Raw genomic sequence first — 17,308 nt, 5'->3', positions numbered from 1 at the left:
TACCTTGCATGACCGAATAGTTCATCAAACATTAAAATCTTTCCTTTGTTATTGCAGAACTCAAGCTTTCTTACTGTAAAAGTATATCAGAGACTAAAGGCATTACCTGATACCTTCCAATTTACCCACATGGGTGTTAATCAGACAGACATGCTGGTAAATTGTAAGACATGTGTACATGATCCTATATTCAAAGAGGTTATGCGATCCCAGGGTCAGATTCCCCGTTGTTACAGATTTGAGACAAGAAACTGAAAGCACTCGTAGCGTGTATCTGAAATGCTTCAGGAATATCGCACCTGATCCTAGAGGCTGATTGCAAATGAAGGTCATTTGTTAAAGTACAAAAACAAACTGAAATGTATTGATAAAAAGACATAAAACAATAACACATCCATTTACCAAAGTAAATTTACCAAGTTTGGGTTCACCCAAAAATAAAAATTCTGTCATCACTTGCTCTCATGTCATTTATAAACCTGTTTGACATTCTTCTGTGGAACACGAAAGGTGCATTTTTAAAGAAAATCCTGGCTGAGGGGCCTGGGTAGCTCAGCGAGTATTGACGCTGACTACCTACCCTGGAGTCACGAGTTCAAATCCAGGGTGTGCTGAGTGACTCCAGCCAGGTCTCCTAAGCAACCAAATTGGCCCGGTTGCTAGGGAGGCTAGAGTCACATGGGGTAACCTCCTTGTGCTCCCTATAATGTGGTTCGCTCTCGGGGGGGGCGTGGTGAGTTGTGCGTGGATGCCGCAGAGAATGGCATGAAGCCTCCACACGCGCCATGTCTCTGCGGTAACGCACTCAACAAGCCACGTGATAAGATGCGCGGATTGATGGTCTCAAATGCGGAGGCAACTGAGATTTGTCCTACGCCACCATGAGGACTTAGAACGCATTGGGAATTGGGCATTCCAGATTGGGGAGAAAATAAAAAAAAAAAGAATATCCTGTCTGCTCTTTTCCATATAATGAAAGTGAATGGAGACTGGGGATGTTAAGCTACTGGAAGAGAAAAAAAACCCCAAAAAGGCACCATTAAAGTAGTCAAAACTAGAGGTCAAACGATAGTGGATTTTGCCGATACTAATAACAAAGGAGGTGGAAAAGGCAGATAACCGATTAATCGGCTGATAGATTGTTTTATTTTTTTTTATCGATTTTTAGAATGATGAAACATTTCTTAGTCTTTCCTTACAATGACATGCACAGACACTGAGGCTACAAGAGTCCAAAATGAATAAAAACCCAAAAGCAGTTTAGTGTGCAACCAAAATCCCAATAATAACCAGAAAAATTCAGATTTGGTGCATAATGCAGGACTTTTAATTATAAACAAGCCTGAAATTCACCAGGGACTTGGCTCCATTACAATGCTCTATATGTAAGTATTTAACAAATTAAGCTTTTTATAGCCTATATATTTACCAGATGAAGAGTTTTGTGTATAGAGTATATACAGTTTAAGTGTATGTATATATACATATACGAGTTTTTTGCAGATAACAGCTAGTTCCAAAAAGCAACTATGGGCACAGATTAATCAGTGAAACCAATATATCGGTCCACCTCTAGTCAAAACATGTCATGAATCAGCTTTGTGCTAGGATCAGACCAAAATGTATGTTGCTATTCACTGATAAACTTTCCCTCCTGCCGTCAATGACGTCAACACGTCATTTTTTTATCTGGACAGGAACAATTATCAGTGAATAATGACTTAAAGCTATCATACTGCTTCAGAAGACTTGTAATATAGCGCACGAGCTGTATTGACCATTTTTATGGTGATTTTGTCCTTTTTGGAGCTTGACAAGTCACTATGCATTGTATGGAAAAAAGATGCGAACGACATTTCTACTTTCGTGTTCAATGGAAAAAAACACTGACGGGTTTGGAATGACATGAGGGTAAGTAACTAATTTTGGGTTGAACTAGTATTCCTTTAATGCAGCAGACCATTGGCCATTGAGATGCAAAAATGTGTTCTACTTCACTAAACACTTTCATATTCACTCTCTCTTACAGACACAACAACTTACACACATTGCTATGTATGGCAAGTCTTAATAAGAAGGCCTGTGCAGAGGTTGCCAATACTAGCGATGGTGATTTTGAATCACTGGTTGATTAGTGTCCTTATGGAAGTGAGTGGCGTATGGATGAAGATGAGGAAGAGGAGGATGCAAAGGGTTTCTCCAGACTCATTCTGCTGGCACCATGTCTTTATGGTGCCTCATGATGTGCTGGTTTTTCTCAGAAGGCCTACGGAAGCCCTTAGAGCAGTACTGACAGCGGTGAGGGTAGTCTTTCGTATGGATAGAAATCACGTGTCTTTTGAAGCCAGATGCGTCCCCTGTGCTGTAGTCGCAATACTGACACTGATACACCCTCCTTTCCCGTGGGCCCTTGCCCACCGCCCCACCTGCTTTCTTTACCGCAGCACCACCCGCTGTTAATTGCGTCGCCCCTATAGTCCTCTTGGGGGTGCTCTTTTCTGCCGGTGGCGCCTGTGGTTGCGATGCTGCCGTTGGCGACACTGGCTGTTGCTGTGTTTGTTGTTGTTCCTTGGTGTGTACCGATAAGATGTGGCGACTAAGTACAAAAGGGTCTGCGATCTTGAAGTTACAGTGGCGACACTGGTGTAGCTTCTTTGCTTTGTGCGACGTCGAGTGTTTCTTGAGTTCGGATGGTCGGTGGAAGCCTTTTCCGCAAATGGCACATTTGTGAGGGTAGTCTTTAGTGTGCACGGAAATTACGTGCCGTTTAAGGTCACTCGAGTTGGAACTGCGATGGTCGCAGTGGCTGCACTGGTGCCCTCGTGCGTCCTCGTGTGTCGCAGCGTGCTGCGTCAACTCCTCCTCCTCAATGAAGGTCTGGCCACAACGCTCGCAGCGGTACGGCAGCTCGCAACTGTGTTTTGTTTTCACGTGCGTCTTGAGGTTGGACGAGTCGGCAGATTTGTAATCGCAATATATGCAGGAGTACGGCTTCTCGCCGGTGTGCGTCCGCATGTGTTTCTTTAACTCCGACGGATGGCGGAAACCTTTGCCGCATTCCACGCATATGTGCGGGAAGCTCTTACTGTGTACGGCCAGTAAGTGGCGATTGAGCAGGCCTTGTTCGGCAGTCTCGTAATCGCAAAACTTGCATTTGTGCGACTTGGTTGCAGCAGCGGGAGAGATCGGCGACGCAATGGCCGTCGGTGATTTCTGTTCACGATGATGGTGTTGAAGACGGTGGGTGAACAACGCCGCCTGCTGGTGGAACTCTTTGCCGCAGGTCTCGCACTCGAAAGGAGCTTTGTTACTGAGCGCGTGGACCTCCATGTGGTTGTGCAGGCTGGCTTTTTTGTTGGTGGTGAAGTCGCAGTCGGTGCACTGGTACTTTTTGCGACTCAAGACGTCCTGGTGGTGGTATCGAGTATGACGCTTCAGGAAGCCGCGGGATTTGAATTTCTTACCACACAGCATGCAGGGGTAGACGGTCAGAGGCTGTCCATATGGACCGATGATGATCGCTGAATACAGTGGAAAAATGAGAGATGACAGAACAGGAAGTTAAAGATTAAAATATAAAAGAGAAAGACTTTAGAATTAGTGGATGATCGATATGGGTTTTTTATCCCGCCAATGGGGACATCTAGAGAGTAGTGTGGGTGATATAATGTCATCATAATAAGATATCATGACGGCAAATGAGTCCTACACAAAACTTTCTTTACACATTACATGCTCAAAAATATAAAAAAAAGATGCATCTGTTATTTATTTAATTTATCAATAACATTTATTGCTGATCAGGCTTGTCTCAAGGGAGAGCAAATATTTCTGTTAATTGGCCAAGTCATTGCCATACGTTGATATTGTCAAAATTATAATTATCTCATTTTGGCCTGGCTGATATAACGGTCAATCACTGGCTGATATATCTCCAGATATTTGGACATTTTGAGACTTTTAGCACCTGGTCAATACTAGATATATTAGATCTGCCTTGAGTCACGTCTAAAATCTACCTTCAGACTTATCAACAATAAATGTATTGTTGGGGCCTGGGTAGCTCTGTGGTAAAATACGCTGGCTACCACCCCTGGAGTTCGCTAATTCGAATCTCAGGGCGTGCTGAGTGACTCCAGCCAGGTCTCCTAAGCAACCAAATTGGCCCGGTTGCTAGGGAGGGTAGAGTCACATGGGGTAACCTCCTCGTGGTCGCTATAATGTGGTTTGTTCTCGGTGGGGCGCATGGTGAATTGAGCGCGGATGCCGCGGTGGATGGCATGAAGCCTCCACACGCGCTATGTCTCCGTGGCAACGCGCTCAACAAGCCACGTGATAAGATGCGCGGGTTGACTGTCTCAGACGCGGAGGCAACTGGGATTCGTCCTCCGCCACCCGGACTGAAGCGAATCACTATGCGACCACGAGGACTTAAAAGCGCATTGGGAATTGGGCATTCCAAATTGGGAGAAAAAGGGGAAAAATCCCCCCCCAAAAAAAACAATAAATGTATTAATAAATTAAATTAAATAAATAATAAGATGCCTTGTTAAAAACAGCTGGTCATGGGGCCTGGGTAGCTCAGCGAGTATTGAAGCTGACTACAACCCCTGGAGTCGCAAGTTCGAATCCAGGGCGTACTGAGTGACTCTAGTCAGGCCTCCTAAGCAACCAAATTGGCCCAGTTGCTAGAGAGGGTAGAGTCACATGGGGTAACCTCCTCGTGGACACTTTAATGTGGTTCTCGCTCTCGGTGGGGCGCGTGGTGAGTTGTGTGTGGATGTAGGGAGAACAGCGTGAAGCCTCCACGTGCGCTACTTCTCCACGGTAACGCGCTCAACAAGCCACATGATAAGATGCGTGGATTGACGGTCTCAGACGCGGAGGCAACTGAGATTCGTCCTCCGCCACCCGGATTGAGGCGAGTCACTACGCCACCATGAGGTCTTAGACCGCACTGAGAATTGGCGATTCCAAATTGGGGAGAAAATAAAAAATAAAAAAACAGCTGGTCATTTCCAAAATTCAGATGATGCAAAAATCTACCAACAGTCTTGTCAACTGATAATGTACATGTTATATTTTCAAATTTTGATACACTATTCCAATAAGTGTTCATTTAAATTCAGCAATTTTGAGAACAACTTATTTTACAATATTTAAATCTATTGTGTATATCTGGATTGTATCAGCTATACTGCTCTCAAGATATTGTGTCGGACAATAAACAACCTATATCAGTCAACTATTAAATCACAATTGTTCATAAACATTTAAAAAAGCCTGATCAATTTTCTGTAATGCTTAGTATACAACACTACACCATATGATTTTTAACTGACATGTAACAGGTGTCATGCAGCAGTACCTGTCTGGACCTGTCGGGGTTCAGCTCGCCTCCTGTTCTTGCTGTGCTGCCGGTTGAGTTTGTCCAGTGCATCCGACTCGTCGATGTGCAGTAACGCGCTCGCTGCACCGTTACGATTCTCACAGCCCTCATGATCCTCCGCACCTGATTACGATAGATAAGAGTATCTATGAGCGGTGACGACTGGCCCCGTCATCACATTTTGAGCTTACGGTGGAATTCAAAACATAATTTCTTGATATTTATCATATTAGCATAAAAATCTAATAAAAGAAGTCTAAGAAACATTGTATTATCGGAACACAAATTTTGCACTCTAGCATAGACAGCAGCAAAACAAAATTAATTGTAATGAAAAATGTTGCAGCAAACTCACAAAACAATTCTAGTGTAACCGGCATCACAAATAAACAACAAAAATGAATATGAATAAAACATTTTTTTAAAGAGGATCAAAACACAAACGTGAACCCTACATGAAACCATTTTCATTCACTAAGGATGCTTTGAGAACATCTGTTTTATACTTCTGCAACCCAATGGTTCTAGATCTAAGCACACAAAGCTTGATCAAAGGCGATTACCAAAAAATTTTGAAAAATAAACATAAATGAACAACCTCTCAGAATAACCATCTCTTCAGTTCTACTAGTGCATTGAACAAACATCGCTGTGCTACGTTGTGTGAATGTTTTCTTCCGTAAGCTTTTTTTTTTTTTTTATAACATGTTCCTTGAGGTTCACTTATAATATTAGTAGTCTTTTGCATAAAAAAAAAATAATAATAAATAAAAATAAAAGTCACAGATTTGTAAAACACGATCACTTTCCACCTTCATTCTCACCCTCTGTCAGAAATGCTCTGTTTTGGTGCAGCTTCTCCTTTAAGACTTGACAGTCCACACCCACTATTATGATTGGCTCTCTGCTCTAGACTGACCTGCTCTCTACTTGCCATCTCACTGCTCACCACTACTGGGCGGGGCTATAGAAGTGATTAAAGGTAAAGTAGGCTTTGCTGTGTTGTTGTGGAGGTGGTCAGATGCAAATGTCTACAACAGTGTGACATCATAATGTGGAGGAAGTAGAGAACGAGTCATTTTGGCAGCTTGGTTTCAACAAATGCTCTTTTTGCAGTGAGGAGGAAGTTTTGAGTTCTGAAACTTACAGTATTTTTTTTTTTTTTTTAGTGCAATGGCATCATATGTCAAAAGATCAAGAAAATTTTTCTTTTTCATGTCATGACCCCTTTAAATATTCCATTTGTACTCATTACACAGCTCTCTGGAATACTCAATTCTGATTGGTTAATCACGCCATCCAGTGGTCTGATATTTCACCAATATTTCAAATCAATATTTCATGTCCATTTATTTTGGAAGGTAGCCATGTAACAAGTGGGCTAACGTATAGTCAGCCAATCATTATCGCAAAATAAACTCCTTCTGGGTGTCAGGGTCCTTACTACCCTGTCTGGGCTTATTTTTCAATAACGACCAGCCAACTACATTATACCTAACTTAACAGACTTGTTTATTTTGGTTGCCGTAGTACTACGTAATTATTCTGTTTGTTGTAATTGTGTCGGTAGAGCCTCCTGACCATATGCAGCGGCCCACGCTACAGGCATGAAGTCCTTGCTCAGTGCCGTGCTGTCATACGGTCTGTCATGAGGCACTGGCTCCTCCCCTCCGACCACCACCTCCATGTACACTTCATCAGACAGCTTAGACCCTCCTGCACACAAAATATGGCAAACTTTGACGCTTAAACCGCTTGACGTAAACATAAACAACTGGCACATACTGGTTTACAAATCCAGTAAGTGTCTAAACTGTTATTATACAGAAGATCATCCAAATGAGCAGTATATTTTGCGCCACTTTAAATTTTGTAGTCCTACAACTTGTATTAAGTAAGGAAAGCCACAAAGTTTAATCCTTTAAAACATTTCATTGCTTTATGTAGCTCGGTAAAACCAAGCAGAAGCAAGTTAGACTTGACTTAAGAGAGGTTTATAGGGGATTTGTTGCACAGAAAAGTATAACTCGCTTTAACCTATGGTATTCAGTCATTTTTGACCAAAATACATTTTCCTCATTTAATAAAAATGGTTTCCTTTATCTGAGCAGTGGAATACTTGGTGACTTTTCCTCCATTTGCCATCTGATCGTACAAAAAAAAAAAAATTGGGGCTTGATTCAATAAATCTAAGTGGTCGTAAAAAGCGACACCTTTGCTATTCGTGGTCAAAATTGACCGACCACAGAAAATGAACTGGAAAGACCAAAAAATAGAGCAACTCTTTTTTGATCTATCACATACAATTAAAAAGAATCAGCCACAATGCAGAAAAAACAGACAGAAATTACAGGGTGAGACTATAAAACATCCACAGTGCAAAACATACACACCCACTCACACACAACAAAATTGAACTGGTGAGACAATAACACAGAGCTCCTTTTTTTATATATATATATATTTGTCAACAAAAAAAAAAATCAGTCATAATGCTAAACACACACACACACACACACACACACACTCAGAAATGAAGGGTTGAGAAGATAACACACTCACAATGCAGAACACACACACACACACACACACACACACACAGAACCAGGGCTTCAATAAGTCAGCCATCTACAGACATCTTTTGGTCAATGTTGGCATTACAAGTCATCTGTTGTTTTCCAGCTGATGACAGCAATCAGACACATTTGCACGCACACACACGTGTGCAAAATAAATTTTTACTATAGAAAGTTTGAAATTGCAAAAATGTTTACTCTGATTCTTCTGTTTTATACTCCAATTGAATTTTCTGAATTTTGCAGTTTATTTCTGTTTCTTGATGTTCATTTTCTTGACATTATTATGTATTTACTTTGAGTTACTAAATTTTTATGTTTGAAATAAATTATTGGTAGAAAAATGCTTATTTTGTGTTTTCTTTTTGTAACGTCATGGTCAGGTTTGATTGCAAGCATAATGGCATTAACTGCAAAAACTGACACTTCAAATCAATTTAAAATGCTAAACTTTTATAATGTCTAAATATATAACCAAATGCATATCTTGTAATAAAATACACAATTAGTTTACAATAAGCCATCAGACTACACAGTATCTACAGTCATCTACTGGCTGTTTCTGACATGACATGGTGTTCAAGTCATGTTATTTATTTTTTATTCACCTGATGGCAGTAATCTGCCTCCAATTTATGTCACATTTTCATATTTTGTTCATGTTTCCACTTATAGAAGTGTAGGTTCTGAATAAGAAAATAATAAAAAATGTGCTTATTTGTATATGCAAATTAATGGTCAAATTTAGAAATTTGCATGTAAATAAGTTCAAAATAGCATAAAATCCACAAAGAAATGCATAACTGTATTGTTCTTACTTCAGAGAAGAAGAAATGGTATCATTATCACCATCATAAAAAATAAAAAAAAGGGTTACAGATCTGACCCTTCCGGTCAAAAATGACCGTGAACACCAAAGGTATTTTTCAGTACCACAGGAGGGTTAAGCAGCCTTCCAAATGTTCTGAAGCTGTCCTGTAGGATAGCTTTGTGTGAGAAACAAACCGAAAATTTGAGATGTTATTCATTGAACATCTCTACCACAGCTTGAGCGATAAAAGGATCACAACATTTATTGTGAAAAAAAGATTCTCGATACCGATGATAAACTTTTTATTAATTTTCTATATTTAGCATATGTTCTACAGCTAGACGATCAGGTGCGTGTCGCTAAAAACACAAGCAGTTCAGCAAATTTACACACAACTAGGTAACTGAATCACAGTCATGAAATCAGCCAGTTAGGGAGTATTAGCTGGCTAGCTATCCTGTCAATATGATATCGTTGTGGACCGAACAAAACAGCACTGACACTGCAATTCAGTGTCGACTAAACACAACAGCAACATCAACACCATTGCTCTTTATTTATGTACTATTTAGTTAAATGTTTTTTAATGATCCATAGCGCTGTCACGACCACTTGACGTAATGACTTTTAGGCTACAACAGTTACTTCAAGTTATGTTTACATTCATTCTTGAGGTCTAACAAACATGTGGAATGCATTTCCTTCCCCATTTATCATATAAAACGTATATTGTGATAAATATCAATATCGAACAATATAAAAAGAAACATATTGTGATAACATTTTTGGCCACATCGTCCAGCCCTGCTGCAGCTCACAAAACTCCTTTGCACATGCACATGTTCAACACATCAATTCAAAGAGCAGCGTCAACATTCTTCAAAAGATAATTGATAAATAGTTTATTCACCATCAGTCTGTGTATGGTGACCATCTCCCACGGATATATACACCATCTTTTCCCGTAGCGGTCGAACCACTGGCTCAGCCAGAGTTACAGCCTCACTTTCACTTTCACCGAGGTCCACCGTCTCCCCTACACACACAAGCAGAGACCGACATTAGACTAAATTATATTATATCCCTACTGATTTTACTGTAAGCGAGAGGAGGCCTACATAAATAATACACATACCACAACATGCCGAACTGACTTTTAATCATGTGCAGGATATAAATTACAGATATTCAAACAATTCTGTTTTTTACTAGCTAATTCTTGATATCAGGAATTATATTCCTACTCATGAAATTGCTCATTTTTGATATCAGTAATTACATTTGCACTAGTAAAAACATTAATATCTATAACTCATGTCCTGCATGTGATTAAAAGTCAAAAGAGCTTGCCTTTGTAAACTTTGCACACTCACCAAGATCATCCTCCCCCGAGTCTGCTTTGAAGATGTAAACTTTGATAACTTCCTGTCCATCTTCATCTTTCTCCACCTCTTGATCATCTATCGCCCCCTCCACTGTCACCTCCTCTCCATCACCTGACACCATCTTTCCTGCATCATCCACTACAGAGAGAGAGAGAGAGAGAGAGAGAGAGAGAGAGAGATTACTGAAGCATTATGAATGTATTAGGGATGTGCATGAGTAATCGATTAATCGAGTACTCGTTCAGCTTAAAATATCCGACTAGTAAAAACACAACTCAAATACTGTAATTTGATTTTCCTTTGTAACTAAATCTTGCCGTTACAACTCAATGTATTGGTTGGCGCTGTGGATGCATGACGTTGTTCAAGTAATCATTTACTAAAAAGAAAATTCTGTCATTATTGAAAGTGATTGTATCACTTTAAAAGACTTTGAATTGTGTTTCTATGTGTGAGAGCAAATGTTTTTGTAATTTTTAAACTAGATGTTGTTGTTGATGCATAGTGCTCATTCAGGTTCAAATGTTCATTTTAAACTCGAAATTTCAAGTAATCGATTACTCGTTTTTCCACGACAAGAAAATTACTCAAAAATGCCCATCCCTAGAATGCATCATAGTTTTAGTGCATTATTTCCCACACACTTTTCAATTTCCTTTCTAGTCATTTGTGATTCATGAATAAGGATTTTTAAAAATCCTTTCAAATCAGAGCGATTCACTAATGAATCATTCAGACTGATATGGGAACCAGTTTGACCAATTCATTAAACAGAACTGACTCAAGAGAATGATTCACTCACAAATCTAACATCACTTTGGCTTTTGAGCATGTTTTACTACACAAGAGCAATATTTTGCTGATGAAATATTTAAAAACAGAGAACATCGACAAAAAATGTATATTCACTATAATAATGTCCACAACTTGCCTGGAAAACACATTTTTAGAATAATTTGTTATTTCTACTTTTCTCCCATCATGGGAACCCTGTCTTTGACTCTAAGAAATCGAAGTAAAAATTAAATAAAGTAAAAGTCTAGTTTGAAAGTGTATTTCAAAGAGCAGAGTGCAGAATAGTGGAAACAGGAACGAATTAATGAAAAAACAAATAAATGACCTGACAAGTGAATGAATGAATCAACAAACAAACAAACATTGAATGAATTAGTGAATTCATGAAAAAAATACTGAATATCAATGAATGAATGAATAAATGAACTGACAACTGAATGAATGAACGACTGAACAAAATAATTAATCAAATAAACGAATGGCTGAATGAATAAATGACTGCATTCACAACTAATTGAATGAATTAGTGAATTCATTGAAAAATACTGAATTAATATCAATGAACGAATGATTAAATGAACTGACAACTAAATTAATGTATCAACAAACAACTGAATGAATGAACGAACGACTGAAAAAAGAATTAATCAAATGAACGAATGACCGAATGAATGACTGAATTCACAACTAATTGAATGAATTAGTAAATTCATGAATAAAATACAGAATGAATACCAATGAACGAATGAATAAATGAACAGACAACTGAATTAATGAATTAACAAACAACTGATTGAATGAACGACTGAGCAAAAGATTTAAACAAATAAACAAATGACTGAATGAATAAATGACTGAATTCACAACTAATTGTATGAATTAGTGAATCATGAAAAAAATACTGAATATCAATGAACGAATGAATAAATGAACTGACAACTGAATGAATGAATGACTGAACAAATGAATTAATCAAATGCACGAATGACTGAATGAATACATTTCTGAATTCACAACTAATTGAATGAATTAGTGAATTCATTAAAAAATACTGAATATCAATGAACGAATGATTAAATGAACTGACAACTAAATTAATGAATTAACAAACAACTGAATTAATGAATGAACGAACGACTGAAAAAAGAATTAATCAAATGAACGAATGACTGAATGAATGACTGAATTCACAACTAATTGAATGAATTAGTGAATTCATTAAAAAATACTGAATTAATATCAATGAACGAATGAATAAATGAACAGACAACTGAATTAATGAATTAACAAACAACTGATTGAATGAATGACTGAGCAAAAGATTTTAAAAAATAAACGAATGACTGAATGAATAAATGACTGAATTCACAACTAATTGTATGAATTAGTGAATCATGAAAAAATACTGAATATCAATGAACGAATGAATAAATGAACTGACAACTGAATGAATGAATGACTGAACAAATGAATTAATCAAATGCACGAATGACTGAATGAATACATTTCTGAATTCACAACTACTTGAACAAATTAGTGAACTCATGAAAAAACACTGAATATATATTAATGAACAAATGAATAAATGAACAACTGAATGAATGAATGAATGAACCAACAAACAAACAAAACTGAATGAATGAACGACTGAGCAAAAGATTGAATCAAATGAACAAATGACAATGAATAAATGACTGAATTCACAACTAATTGAATGAATAAGTGAATTCATGAAAAAAATACTGAATAAATGAATGAATAAATGAACTGACAACTGAATGAATGAATTAATCAAAAACAAACAAACAACTGTATGAATGACTGAACAAAATAATTAATCAAATGAATGAATGACTGACTGAATTAATAAATTAACAACAATTAAATGAATAAATGAATGAACTGACAACTAATTGAATAAATTAGTGAATTCATTAAAAACTACTGAATGAATATTAATGAACTGACAACTAAGTGAGTGAATCAATGAATGAACTACTAAATGAATGGATAATTGAGTGAATTACATGAGATCATCAGATAGTCTCCGCAGCTGTCGGAGTCGTTTTCAGGGTCCAGCCCATCCGGCTCCCTCCCTTCCGCCACCAAAACATCCTCGGTCATCTCTGCCATGGCAACGCCTTCCTCCTCTTCCTCCAGGGACATCACACAGGTCTCCACAGCAACGCCCTCATCGTCATCACAGTGCACATACTCGGCAACCACGTCTTCCACTGCATCCTGGATGACGAGCTCGTCGGAGGAGAAGCCCTGAACGGAGACACCCTCCCCCTCCACCTCCGACACCAGCACAGTCTCCTGAAGCTCCACCACGTACTCCTCTTCACAAGCACCTCCCTCATCTACAACACAGAGATGGAAAGAAAGATAAATACCTGCCAAAACATGGTCGATTACCAGTCTACAATTCATTATATAATAAAAATGACCATTTCCAGCTTGGGCTGCACAATTAATCGAGATTACAATTACAGCTGCCACAATTAACTAAGCATGATAGTGTCAAATATAGCAGTTCGTTTAGGTCTACTCATGTTACATCATATAAGTTCACATATGTTTCTGCAGTGGCTAAGCATTGTAAGCAATCATAGACATTTCTGTTACTCGCTTTTGTGCAAAATGTAATACAAATTTTAGTAACAGTTTTGTTTTTTATTCTTCTAAGAGCACAAATGTGAAGTTGACCATTTAGGCAACTAGTCATGATTAACTGATGTCCAAAACAGCAATAAATTCATTCAGGAACACAGTTCTCAGCTTGTTTTGGATGTGTAGCTGACATAAAGAATACGGCATGCAGTTGATCCACCCAAAATAAGAATTATAATGTAATCGAAATTATTAAAAATTACAATATCAAAACAATGATTTTCGTCATGATTGTTCATCCCTAATCTCAGCTGTTATCCACTGGTTCATAGAGATCGACAAATATTATTACTATTATTATTTATTTTTACCACCGACGCAGTACCGTATATATGTGTATAGAAATGACATATGATTATGTATTGCTTATATTTATGAAGCGTTGTTTTGTGTTCAAAAAAGTCGCAGATTTTTTCACAAAAAAACAAGGAGGGTCAAGTGTTTGGTATCACTGTAAATAAAACTTTTCAAATTTTTTTAATGATATAGATTATGATACATTCTGAGACTCTCAGCCTAAGAACCTGCTGAAAAATCACAGAAGAAATGTAGCCAAAAACGTAATTTTTTCTTAATTTTCAAATATGAAATTATATATCTCTGGGTGTAAATAAGGTGGCTCTGAAGAACCGCTTTTGTTTGGTTTCCAATCATGTCAACTGTATCTGAGAAAAATGTTGTGTTGATATGACAAAGCAAACAAAATGTATAGCATTACAAAAATTCTTTATCATCGTGTCCAAAAACGTCTCCATGTGTCTAAAAACCTCTTCAAACAAATAAAACATAATAATTGTACATAAGAACTAATTACACATGAAAACACAACAATGAATAAAGGTTTGCATAGCATGGAGACATGATTTTAGTAATGAGATTTCACAGAATGAGTTTCATTCTGTGCCATTTGAGTCATCATTAAGTCTGTGTCATGTACTTGGTGCCATCTCCTGGTGGCCATATGTAACATTGTGCTTCGTGTGGATAATATAATGATCTATGCATCCGATAACCTTGTGTGTGGACTCGTTTGAAAGATAATCACCTCCTCTAAATAATGGTTTTATGTTGACAAAGTTATAAGCGAAAACAATGCATATAAGCAACACCAATGTCAAAGACATTTTTGTCTGTGAGTAAAACAAATAGTCTGGTTGTATTCTACTCTTTGAGAGTTTTCCAACAATGACTCATGGCTATATGATTGGTTTGATGTTTTTACTGATTACAATATGTAAAATTACAATTTACTGATTTTTTTTATTATAAATTATCAAAACAGAACATGTCTGATTTGTCTGCAAACTTCAAAGCACTTGTTAATTTTTGGTCATAATGCCCTTATGCATTGGAAAGTAAAGCTTCTAAGCTTTCAAACGATAATTTTTTTTATGTTGGTCAAGACTAGTTTTTAATATTTTGACGATTATTTTATTTTCCTGTGGGCTTAAAGGGTTAAGCATAAAAATTCCACACATTTCTCAATTGAGAATGAATGGCTGTTATGTAAAAAGTTAAGAAATATTTGCATACAAATCACTGAAGTTGAAGTTTGTCATCAAACAGTATTTAAAAAATAATGTTTTTACAGACTTCCAAACAACCCCCCCCATCTTCGATTGGCCAGCCAAACAAATAGTCCCGCCCCAGGTTGACTGAGCCAATGTTGCTGTCGGGCTGGTTGGGATGCTCAAACAAACAAAGCAATGTTATATAAACATTTGGGGAAATCAACCTACAAAAATGGCACTTACCGTTAGACCCGATATTTAAGAACTTAGAACCAAATAAGTAGAAAACTGAGTTTCAGTAACTCAAAACAAAACAGACAAACCGAATAGTAGTCTATTGCTACTAGTTACCCACTTGATACAACATTGCCATCAAGTGTATTGTCAGCATAGATGGGTCAGATTAATAACTGTGAGTGAATGTCATGGTTACTGTCTTCATTACCTGAACCGTGCAGTATAATCTTTGGCTCCTGGGAGTGGAGTGCAAGCCTTGTCACCTCCTCCTCCATCGTCTTTATTCTTCATTGGCCACGGCACAACTAATGCAACACAAAAAATTACATCTAGAACGACTGACAGAAATCAATTGTGACTCAACAGAAAAGGGCACATATCAATGTGACAGATTTCTAAAAGTGGTCATCACATAAACATGCAATGCATTTAACAGACAGACAGACAGATAGTATGATCAAATCAGTGACGCGCTAAGAGCTCGCATGTCCCTTTAATTTGCAAAGGACTGCGACAAGAGAAGCGATTTGAAATAAATGCAACACACACACGAGCACTGCTAAATAAAGGTTGTGCATTTGGATAGTTGCATAAAACGATAGAATGTATTCAAAGCATTACAATCAAACTTATTCAGATGCAAAGCTAAATGTTTTGAATGCTTCGTGCATAACAGTAAATAAAAGAACGTGTGTAGCAGCGCGCGCCGAACCCTCCCACCCCCAGCGCGCGGATAGAATCAGGGGATGTTTCCTCGTATTTCAATCAGCACCAGAAACCGGACATAAACATAGCGCCTTGTGACCGTAATTTCCCCGCTTTCCCTGATAACAAAACTGTGCGCCATTTTGAGACATAATATAGTACCGTGCATTTTATTCCCACATATAAGAACGTAAGCGAGCGCGCGCCCTCTCCTTTATAACAAAGAGGCGTTTAATTTTGCGCGCTCGTGCGTGCATGCATACATACAGGGGCATTTATAAACAATAACCCTCCCCCGGTGCAGAAGGCCTCAGTGTGGCATGCTCAAGGCCTGGGGCCCGGCGACCAATCCAAGGCCTCGCGGCTTTAACTTAATGCAATATAATATGCAATAGCGACACATAAGCCTCGCGTGCACGTGCAATAGGCTCGTCAGATAAAATCCGCCCGATCAAATTCATCTATAACGCCGCGCTTACCGTAGATGAGTGCACGCGGCGGCCTCCAGATTTTCCCAGGGCAGGCAGGCCGTCGGGTTTCCCCAGACTCGGGCAGGGCTCGATCGGGAGTTAGCAGACGCTGGGCGGGCCGCGGTGTGCGCAGGGAGGGCGGAGCTCCACACACAGACGCGCTGCAGCTTGTAGCAGCTCCACCAGCGCTCGGGCCGCCGTCAGCGCGACACGTCACTGCGCCAGAGCCGCAGGAAAATGCGGAAGGCCGACAAAAGCATTGACCGAGCCAAAGCAAAGCTAGCAGAAAGATGTTTTAGAAGTTTGTAGTGCTCAACTGAACAAGCAGCTCTTTTTTTATCTACATTTAACCATCAGAAACCCAAACACTGATTCTGATGATCCAGACATCTTTTTTTTTTTTTTTTTGTCCCCTTGAAAGTGTTCATGGGAAGCCACTAGTTAGGGTCGGTTATTCATGCAGTGCATTTTCATGTCCCCATCACGTACAATGAGGCAAAGCCACTAGTGTAAATCCTTCTGTTTCGCTTTTTTTTTTTTTTTTTCTCATGCAATACCACATTTTTCATCATAACATTTATGTTATCAGCGTAACAATTTGGGTTAAAAGTTGAACTGGAAAAAAAACATTGAATCTCAATTTATATCCGAGCTGAGCTGGCATGAAAACCTGATAATCAATGTTATCCAGCATTATTTGAGAATGTTTCAAAAAGCATCTTGTGTGTTTCAATGGATGCAAGGAAATCTGACCTT

At 38.5% G+C, this 17,308-nt stretch overlaps 1 protein-coding gene across 1 annotated transcript in view; it reads right to left on the bottom strand.

Annotated features, from left to right (window-relative positions):
- Nucleotides 1–16,889, bottom strand: part of LOC127423334 (zinc finger Y-chromosomal protein 1-like) — an 18,407-nt gene extending 1,518 nt beyond the window's left edge. The window contains exons 1-8 of the mRNA XM_051667540.1: nt 16,562–16,889; nt 15,586–15,682; nt 12,984–13,319; nt 10,150–10,299; nt 9,687–9,812; nt 6,971–7,105; nt 5,369–5,512; nt 1–3,521 (exon numbers count right to left, since the gene is read on the bottom strand). The exon at nt 1–3,521 is cut by the window's left edge and continues 1,518 nt beyond it. Of these exons, the coding sequence (XP_051523500.1) occupies nt 2,206–3,521; nt 5,369–5,512; nt 6,971–7,105; nt 9,687–9,812; nt 10,150–10,299; nt 12,984–13,319; nt 15,586–15,652 (2,274 nt within the window). The 5' untranslated portion in view covers nt 15,653–15,682; nt 16,562–16,889 and the 3' untranslated portion in view covers nt 1–2,205. The remainder of the gene's footprint in view (nt 3,522–5,368; nt 5,513–6,970; nt 7,106–9,686; nt 9,813–10,149; nt 10,300–12,983; nt 13,320–15,585; nt 15,683–16,561) is intronic.
- Nucleotides 16,890–17,308: the final 419 nt, after the last annotated feature.

This window comes from Myxocyprinus asiaticus, chromosome 3 (assembly GCF_019703515.2).
Source record: "Myxocyprinus asiaticus isolate MX2 ecotype Aquarium Trade chromosome 3, UBuf_Myxa_2, whole genome shotgun sequence".
Classification (NCBI taxonomy): Eukaryota; Metazoa; Chordata; class Actinopteri; order Cypriniformes; family Catostomidae; genus Myxocyprinus; species Myxocyprinus asiaticus.
This window is presented reverse-complemented; position numbering and strand designations above follow the sequence as displayed.